This window comes from Papaver somniferum, chromosome 5 (assembly GCF_003573695.1).
Source record: "Papaver somniferum cultivar HN1 chromosome 5, ASM357369v1, whole genome shotgun sequence".
Classification (NCBI taxonomy): domain Eukaryota; kingdom Viridiplantae; phylum Streptophyta; class Magnoliopsida; order Ranunculales; family Papaveraceae; genus Papaver; species Papaver somniferum.
The window spans coordinates 96,526,621-96,536,178 of NC_039362.1; the positions used below are offsets into that span (position 1 = coordinate 96,526,621).

The 9,558-nt window shown below is 37.0% G+C and overlaps 2 protein-coding genes across 2 annotated transcripts; one reads left to right on the forward strand and one right to left on the reverse strand.

The window, feature by feature from the left end:
* Positions 1-633: 633 nt before the first annotated feature.
* Positions 634-1,865, forward strand: LOC113279362. Its single transcript, XM_026528055.1, has 2 exons — positions 634-1,341; positions 1,452-1,865. Exons 1-2 carry the CDS (start codon positions 634-636, stop codon positions 1,863-1,865), a joined length of 1,122 nt encoding a protein of 373 aa, XP_026383840.1.
* Positions 1,866-3,583: 1,718 nt separating this feature from the next.
* Positions 3,584-5,069, reverse strand: LOC113279363. Its single transcript, XM_026528056.1, has 2 exons — positions 4,090-5,069; positions 3,584-4,010 (listed from the first exon to the last, which is right to left on the reverse strand). Exons 1-2 carry the CDS (start codon positions 5,067-5,069, stop codon positions 3,584-3,586), a joined length of 1,407 nt encoding a protein of 468 aa, XP_026383841.1.
* Between the last annotated feature and the right edge of the window lie 4,489 nt (positions 5,070-9,558).

Sequence of the window (9,558 nt, forward strand, 5' to 3'; positions counted from 1 at the left end):
CCTCAATAAACCCACTGGTTTCCATAATAAACTGTATTGAGCTTCCATAATAAGCCATGTGGGTTTCCTCAATAAACCCACGGGTTTCTTCAATAAACCCACGGGTTTCCTTAATAAACCGTATTGGTCTTCCATAATAAGCCATGTGGGTTTCCTTAATAAACCCACGGGTTTCCTTAATAAACCGTATTGGGCTTCCATAATAATCCATCTGGGTTTCCTCAATAAACCCACGGGTTTCCTTAATAAACCGTATTGGTTTCCTTAATAACCGTATTGGGCATCCATAATAATCCATGTGGGTTTCCTCAATAAACCCGCGGGTTTCCATAATAAACCGTATTTACCTTCCATAATAAGCCACGTGGGTTTCCTCAATAAACCCACGGGTTTCCTTAATAAACCGTATTGGGATTCCATAATAAGCCATGTGGGTTTCCTCAATAAACCCACGGGTTTCCTTAATAAACCGTATTGATTTCCTTAATAAACCGTATTAAGCTTCCATAATAAGCCATGTGGCCTCAATAAACCCACGGGTTTCAATCATAAACCAAAACCCATAAACTGTGTTTCACCGTTATGGATAGCTTGTGCGGTACACATGTGCACCATTTTAATGGGGTACAAACAATGGTGAATGAAATTCAGATCAAACATAAAGATGGTAATATTGGTTTGAAGCTTGATATTACGCAAGCCTTTGATACAGTTAGCTGGAGGTTTATTTTGGAGGTGTTTAGAAGGTATGGTTTCTCAGAATGGTGGTGTGATTGGATTCTCAGTCTTTTAAAATCAGCTAGGATTTCTGTGCTTGTTAATGGTAATCCAGATGGTTATTTCAGTATAGATAGAGGGCTTTGCCAAGAGGATCTGCTATCTCCTCTGATTCTTCTGTTGATTGAAGATGTCCTGAGCAGAAATATCACGAAACTTTTTCGTGAGGGTTCCATGATTATTATGGTCACTAGGAAAGGTATCTCTCCCACTCATTTGTTTTTTGCTGATGACATTATGATTTATTGTAAGGGAAACATAAAAAGCTTGAGAAATCTCGTAGCTTTACTGGGTTCCTATCAGCGTGCTTCTGGCCAGACGGTTAGTCGTGCAAAGAGCAAAATCTATTATGGGGGAGGTTCTTTACGGAGAAGAGCAATTATTGCTGATTTTTTGGGGATGCCTATTGTGACTTTCCCGGATAGGTATTTAGGGGTTATAGTAATACTTGGTGCTGTTAAATATCACCATATTGCTAATGTGGTTGAAAAGATTAAGGATCAACTAGCAGGTTGGAAGGGTAGGATGCTACCGTTTCAAGATAGAGTGGTGTTGGTCAAGTCTGTGATTGCGAGCTTTTCTACACATAATATGGTTGTTTATAAGTGGCCAAAGAAGTTTGTTCATCAATGTGAAGTTGCTATTTGTAATTTTTATGGTCTGGCGATTCTCAGGTGAGTAAATCTTTTGTTGTGGCTTATAAAAAGATTTGTGCTCCTTATGAGGAAGGTGGTTTGGGTGTAACTCAGTTGAGTGTAATGAACAAGGCGTTTCTTATGGGGCTTTGGTGGAAAATCCACAAATCTAATAAAGTTTGGGCTCGTTTTCTTCGGGCAAATATTTTTATGAGGAATGGAACGTTGGTACATTATGTGAAGTCTTCTATTTTGCATGGTATCAAATGGGTTTATTCTTTGGTGGAGGATAACACAAAGGTTTTAATTGGAGATGGTCGCAATACATCTCTTTACTATGATATGTGGGTTGGAGATGAGGCTATAGCTGATATTCTTGAAGACTATGCTTTGGATCGTGTTGTTTTGGTTGGAGATATGCTTAATAACGGTGTCTGGATTTTGAGTGAATAATGTCGCAACACCTTGTTAGATGCAGGCAATGTTGAGGCAGATCTTCCTAGGCCTTTGAATTAAGTGGATTGCATGGTTTGGAAGCCAAACTACAATGGCGTTTTTACTCTCAGTTCTGAGAAGTCCTTATTTCGCACGAAACATGCTAAACTGGAGGGGGCAAATCTTTTATGGAGGCAGTCTATTCACCCTGCCTTGGCTGCGAGAAACTGTAAGATATTAAGGGGAGCCTGTGCTACTCTTTACAAAGTTAAAAGTCGGTTCAAAATCCAGGTAGTTAACAAATGTTGTTTGTGTAATAATGCGGAAGAAACTTTGGATCATTTGTTGTGGCAGTGTGCTTTTGCTGAGAAAGCTTGGAATTAGATTACAGACATTTTTGGATTACATTCACACTTAAATTTGTCGAAAGCTTGCAAGGAAGCACGGGGTAGGAGTGGCATGATCAAGGATATTTGGTTGCTGTCTGTTTTGGTTGTGAGGTCGGATTTATGGCAGACAAGAAATCAGTTTGTTTATGAAAACAAAAAGGTTTGTTGTAATTTCTTTCAAAAGTGTGTTTTCAATCAGGTGCATGATTATTCAAGACGCCTCAAGGGTTATATGTATAATTATGTGGATGATCTCAAAGTGCTGGATTTTTTTAAAGTGCCTCATAGGCAGGTGAAGTTGCATGAACCAGTTGAATGTAGGTGGTCAACTCTGCCGTTGGATGAACTGTTGTTGTGCTGTGATTGAGCGACTCGTGGGAATCCGGGAATGGCTGGAGCAGGTGTTGTGGCGAGAGATCATGAGGCTAATGTTGTTGGCGCTATGTGTATTGGTTTGGATATAACCTCTAACTACCTAACAGAAATTTTTGGAATTATAATTGGACTGGAATGGGCGGTTCAATGGGGGGGGGGGTTGAGAATTTGCATTTGTTCTGATTTTATGAGTGCAATGATGGCTTTTACTTCGTCATCTCTTTCATGGATTGTTAAGCAGCGCTGGAGTGAGGTTTCTTCTAATTATGAGGCTATTCGTTTTGAGCATACCGATAAGGAAGTTAACTTTGCAGCGGATAATATGGCAAAAAGAGGTTGTGATCTTCCTAATGAGGAAGGAAGACATTATATTGGAAGACCAGATTTTTTAACTTCTGTTGAATACCCAAATGTATCTTATTTTCGTTTCAAATGAGCAGCAAGTTTTTGGTGTTTTCCTGACCTCTTTTCTTGTTGCTTATTTTTCTTTGTAATTTTGTTATTTTTAATAAAATTTGGATTTACCAAAAAAAAAGATAAGGATTTCAAAACTCTAATCAACTTTTAAGTCCTCTTTTTTATCTTAACTCATTAAAAATCAGTCAGATTCTCAAATATTACTTATAAACCTTAAGCATAGATTATCAATATATTTAACAAAGCATAACCTATCAAATTGAATAACAACTAATTAGGAAAATCATGCAAACAATTTAAAACTTTGCAGTAGCAGTGATTAAGTGAATTATATAATAAAACTAGAGAAAATAAGATAGTTATACATCAGTCATGCGTAAGTAGCTTCATCCATTGCCTTGGTTAAGAGGAAATTAGCTTTTTTTTTTTTTTTTTTGCTAGGTAATAACAAATTTTATTAAACCAAAGAATAATGTCACAAGATTACAAAACCAAGCCCATTAATTCATATGGGCTTATGATAAGCTGAAAGTAAAGCAAAGCTATAACAAAACATTAGTCAAATTTGTAGTAGGGCCTTTCTGGAATTTCCATAGTTTCGATAAAATCTGGTTTTGAAAGATAACTTCTTTTTTCTCCCTTAGCCATTCCTGCTCCTCTATTTGCCATTGAATCCGCTGAGAAATTTGTCTCCCTGTAGCTATGAGTGAAGTACCATTCTTGTAGTGTGCTTTTTATTTTGTTCCATCTTGTACAAGCCCACCAAGGAATCTCTCCAGATTGAAAAGCTGCTGCATGTGAGTCAGACTGAAAACAAACTTTAGGAAAGTTTTTGCTGATTGCCCATTCCCCTGCACATAGAACTGCAAAAACTTCTGCCACAAAATTTGTAGCCAGACCCAAACCTCCTGACATTGCATAAATGTATTCTACAGTGCCTTGTATGCAAATAAAACCAAATCCAGCATCCCATGGATTGCCTCTAGAAGCACCATCACAACATATCAAAAATAAATGAAGGATTTGGAAGGAAGAAGTAAATTTCTCTAATCCTTGGTGACCTCACATTTCTACACTTCAATTCAAATGCTTTCAAAATCTGCAGATCATAAGGAGAATTCCACATGCTTCCTTTCATTCTAACCTCAGATTCTTTTGTGAACTGCATAACCTTCTGTTTAAGTGCTTTTAGATTTGGTTGCTCATTTTCATAAATGATTATGTTTCTCAAGAACACAATCTCTCTTAAAGTTGTAAGAGCAGCTACTCTCCACAATTCTTTTACTATGGGACTCTTGTGTTTTGAAAAATTGAGAATATCATTAAAAGATCTAGGATTTGTGAACTGAAACATACCTCCAAGACAGCTCCAAGTAGGTTCACTAAAGTCACAGAACCAGAGAGTATGTTCTAGATTTTCCTCTTCTTTGTTGCACAAAGGGCACCTTGATGCTATCTGGAATTTCTTCTTCTTCATTGTTTCATCTGTTGGAACAACTCCCCTCAGAATCTTCCATACATTACTAGAGACATTTGGATGTATACTCTTGTGCCAGACAGTATTTGCCCATTTGACAGGTTGAAATTTTTTTCTTATACAATTATAAGCAGAAGCTACAGAGAAATTACCAGATGAAGTTGCACTCCATATCCTCCTGTCACCTTTTTGATCAATAACTGGTAGATCAATAGCTGCAAAAAATTGGAAAAAATTTGATGGAATTTGCCATTCTCCATCTTTTATCAGGTCTGCTACCTTCATATCCTGGTTTTGTACCATAATATTGTTTGCAGGGAAAGTATCCTTTAAAGATATTTCTTTTATCCACACATCATCCCATACTGAAATTTCAGTTTCATCACCAACCAACCATCTAGTATGCTCAGCTACCTCTGCAGATACCCATTTAATCCCTGACCATATTGAGGATTTCTTATAATAATCAATCCACTTTCCCTTCTTATCTTGGAATTTTCCTTTAAATAATTTGGTCCATTCTTCTTCTCCAATTTGTATTTTCCAGCAGGGTTTCATCAACATTGATTTATTTATCTTCTAACTGTTTTATACCCAGACCACCTTCAGCTAAAGGAGCACAAATTTTCTCCCATTTCAATGTGACTGTCTTGTTAACTGATGGATCTCCAGACCAGAGAAAGTTTCTTATAATTTTCTCACTTTCCTTGAGAACTTTTCTTGGCCACTTATACACTGAAATATTAAAGATAAGAGATAAATAAGCTCATCATAATGGAAACACACTCAAAATATGAATTCACTGTGTTAGAGCACTGCTCGGTCGAACTCGAAAGCGTTGCTATCTCAAGCTTGTTTATCAAGTTTAGTTGTCAAAACTATAAGTCTTGATTTCTAGTCTACTTATAGCTAAGTCTCGGATTAGGATATAAAGTGTAGTTGAGCATTAGAATTCACGACGTTCATCGATTGAAGACGAAGAACTACTAAGGGGATCTTGTGGAACTTCATCAACAAAAGGTATGTGGAGACTTGAACTCATCTATCACTCAAAAGTCTATCTACTCTATCTTCTATTTGAGACAAAAGTTGATATCTATATAGACTTCGATTATACACATTTGATATTTCGAGCTGAGTTTAACTCGCTTACATATTTCTTGAAATATGTGTTGGTAAGCTTTCTCTTTAACCAAGTTCATCTTATGTTCATGAAGAAAGTCAAAAGGTGATCATGTGAAAATCCCCTTGTAACATCTTACATGATTTGTGTGAGACGATCATTTGTAGACTCGGAATGTTTCGTATTGATCATTCGATCAAATGAAAATTGCTTTGAAGCTAATAGTTTGTGTGAGACAGTTATTCCCGTCTTCCGAGAATGTTTCAATGATTGAAATAAGAGTTTAGAACGATTAACCATGATTGGATATAAACACAGTATGCGTACTTGCATATGTGTACTCCAAGACCGGCAATCTAGTATGCATACACGTGTGCATACTGGTTGGTCATATGAAGTCCGGGAGCTATAGTATGCGTACCCGTATGCATACTGGCGAAGTCAGTTGAAGTCCGGGAACTTTAGTATGCGTACTCGTACGCGCACTATATTCAACTGAGTTCAGATGTGAACGACAGTATGCGTACCCGTTTGCATACTGGCGAACACAGTCCAAGTCCGACTACTTAGGTATGCATACCCGTTTGCATCCTTTAGTAGGTTATGTTCTAAAATTGGTTTGTTCATGAACTAATACATTTATATAATAAGGAATGCAATCTTTTGCAAACCGTGGATATAATGTTCATGACTTGATTCGAGTGAATCAATATCAATTTTGCTTTAGTTGTGTCTTGTATACTTCTATGAGAATATAAACAATTGAACAACTCTATAACTAGTTTCATTTCAGTCATTTGAACTAGTTGTGATTAAGATGAATAAGGTTGATATGAAAGTGTTCATATGGCTAACTTCGGTTAACTATTGTTGAGCCAACAAAGGTGCACACATTTAGGTACGGTTACTCATATCTGAAGGAAGTCACTTTTCATTTGTGTGTAACAAGCTAAGTTCGATGTAACGGTTGAAAGATATTAGCTTGAGTCTAATCAGGTTTTCATCTAACGGTGAATATTGAATGCTTTATTACCAAGGTATCATTGATTGCAAACCATGATTTGAAGACTATATAAGGGAGAACTCTAGCAACTGGGAAACCTAATCCCCACACCTCATGTGTGATACTAGTTACGACTAGAGTCGATTCTCCTTTAACCTTAGGGTTTTTCCAAAACCATATAGGTTAACGACTTGAAGACTTCATTGGGATTATGAAGCCAGACCCAACTATTTTCTCTGTAGTTGCGTGTTCTGATCTTGCCGGTTTATATCGTATTGAGTACTATCTTCTCTAAGATTTGCTCGAGATTTAATCCCCGATATGCAAGATAAAAAGTAGTCACAAACATCTTTGTCTCATCGTTTGTGATTCCACAATATCTTGTTTCGCTACCATACGATTAAGATTATTGTGAGATGATTGATATTTCTAGACTGTTTTCGGGAATATAAGTCTGGTATGTCAATTGGTTCCTGTTCACCTTGATTTATCAAAAGACGGAACAAAACTTATAGGTATTTCCGTGGGAGACAGATTTATCTATCTCAATATACTTTTCTGTGTGAGACAAATTTGTTTATCAAGTCTTCAACTTTGGGTCGTAGCAACTCTTAGTTGTGGGTGAAATCAACTAAGGGAATCAAGTGCGTAGAGTCCTGCTGGGATTCAGAGACGTAAGGAGCGCAACTGTACCTTGATCAGTGTGAGATTGGTTAGGGATCAACTACATTCCAGTCCGAAGTTAACTTGGAGTAGGCTAGTGTCTGTAGAGGCTTAATATAGTGTGGTTTTAAAATATGGACTAGGTCCTAGGGTTTTTCTGCATTTGCAGTTTCCTCGTTAACAAAATTTCTGGTGTCTGTGTTATTTCTTTTCCGCATTATATTTGTTTATATAATTGAAATATCACAGGTTGTGCGTAAGTTCAATCAATTGGGAATCCAACCTTCGGTTGTTGATTAAATTGATTGACACTTGGATATTGGTTTTGATACCGTCCAAGTTATTTCTTATATTCAATCGGACTCGCAAATTCCTATTTGTTTGATTTCAGATTGAATTAAGAAATTGAGATATAACTCTTTGATATAGTTTTCTTAAGATTGAGTCTGACTGTCTAGTTGATTCCCTTGAAAGTATATTGAGTTTAGTCCATATAGATTGCTAAGCGAAATATTGGGTGTGGTTGTTAGACCCCCGCTTTTTCACATTGGTCAAAAGGTGTTCACAAACAATGATTGGGAGAAAAATTGATTAAAACCGGGTTTGTAACACTTATATTTGTTACAAACTCAAATGTTACAGGAAACGATAACAGGTATATACCGCAGTCACTGTAGCTTCACGACAGTTCTTGAAGGTCTTAAGTTTTTCGTGTTCTTGAGCTATGCAGCAGCAGAACTACTTCATGCAACTTCCGATTTTTTGATTCTCCGGCCTCTTCCCTACCCAAAAGTATACCCAAACTCTCGATAACCTTCCTTGACTTGGAACCATCTTATTTATACACGACAACACCGAAAAATCTTGAGTAAATCTTCAAAATATCTTTCTTTTCTTTCACGTCAATAATCCTCCGGGATTTTCTTTCTTTTCATGTTATTTACACGTCTTCCCTGTCGATAGATAGACTTGACTATGAAGAATATATCCTTTCCATTTAAAAGAAAATCCTGCCTTTTGTACAAACCAAATCTCGAGAATTCTTCCCTCTGTCTTTCACCGGAAGTTTCGAGATTATTTTTCTTCTATGTGATCTCTTCCACGCGGATAAAGCTTCCTAGTTTCAACCCAAACTCATCTGTATATGACGAAGGAATCCAAGGGAAGATATTCTTCTGTATTTTCTCCCCGCAACTACCATTTATAAACCAAAATATCTCGGTACCTCTGTTTACTCCCAACTCAGTTTTATTCCTTTTTTTACATTGACGAGATTGTTACCAACCATGTTTTGTTGTACCGAGCCCAAGATATCCATATCCAATACCAAGTTCACCAAAAGTTTAGTCCAAATCCGATCCGGAAGAATTCGCAGTAACTCATGGGAGAGGAATTATTCTTCTCGCTAAAACTATAATTTGAATTGTTAAAGATGACCTCCCCTTATCTGAACTAGGGGTGCAAATAGCAGATGGGTACCCCTTATCAACTGGGTGCCCCTTAGGGTGTAAATAACACATGTCATGGGGCTTAAATAACCAAACTTGGGTGTCTTTATAACTTTCTCCGGGTGCTTTTACCGTATGTCTGGGATGCTTTTCTCCGGAGGTTCAAATGCCACTTTTTGAGCCAATTTCTCCGCAAAAGCTCATTTCTCCAAAAACACCAACAAAGACATAAAATATCAATATAAATATAAAAATGGGGACTAACAATATAGAAAATCGATAACAAAATAGACACATAAATGCGCCTATCATAAATGCTACACTTTTTATCCCTTAGAAAATGGGTGTTAGCTTCATAAGGTTGTTTTCAACTGTTAGAGCATAGCTCGGTCAACCTCGCATGCGTTGCTATCTCAAGCATGTTTGTCAATGTTAGTGATCAAAACTATAAGTCTTGATTTCTAGCCCACATAGCTAAGTCTCGGACTTGGATAAAAAAGTGTAGTTGAGCTCAAGAACTTCATGGCAATTCATCATACAATGACGAAGATCTATACAAGGAACCGTGGAACTTCATCAACAAAAAGGTATGTGGAGACTTCAACTTATCTATCACTCAAAAGTCTATCTCTTCTATCTCCTACTTCTTATGAGACAAAAGTCGTATGCTATATAGACTAGATCATACACATTTGACATTTCGAGTTGAGCATTCATTGCTTATCTTTTATCTTGAAATCGTGTGTTGGTAAAGCGTTTCGCTTTGATCAAGTTTATCTTCACCTAGTGACGAAAGTCATGAAAAGTTTCAATCAC

Coding starts and splice junctions, on each gene's coding strand:
- LOC113279363 (XM_026528056.1), bottom strand. CDS start 5,069: ATGTTGATGAAACCCTGCTGGAAAATACAAATTGGAGAAGAAGAATGG. Junction 4,011..4,089: donor TTGAAGTGTAGAAATGTGAG/GTCACCAAGGAT, acceptor TGGTGCTTCTAG/AGGCAATCCATGGGATGCTG.
- LOC113279362 (XM_026528055.1), top strand. CDS start 634: ATGGTGAATGAAATTCAGATCAAACATAAAGATGGTAATATTGGTTTG. Junction 1,342..1,451: donor GAGTGGTGTTGGTCAAGTCT/GTGATTGCGAGC, acceptor GGCGATTCTCAG/GTGAGTAAATCTTTTGTTGT.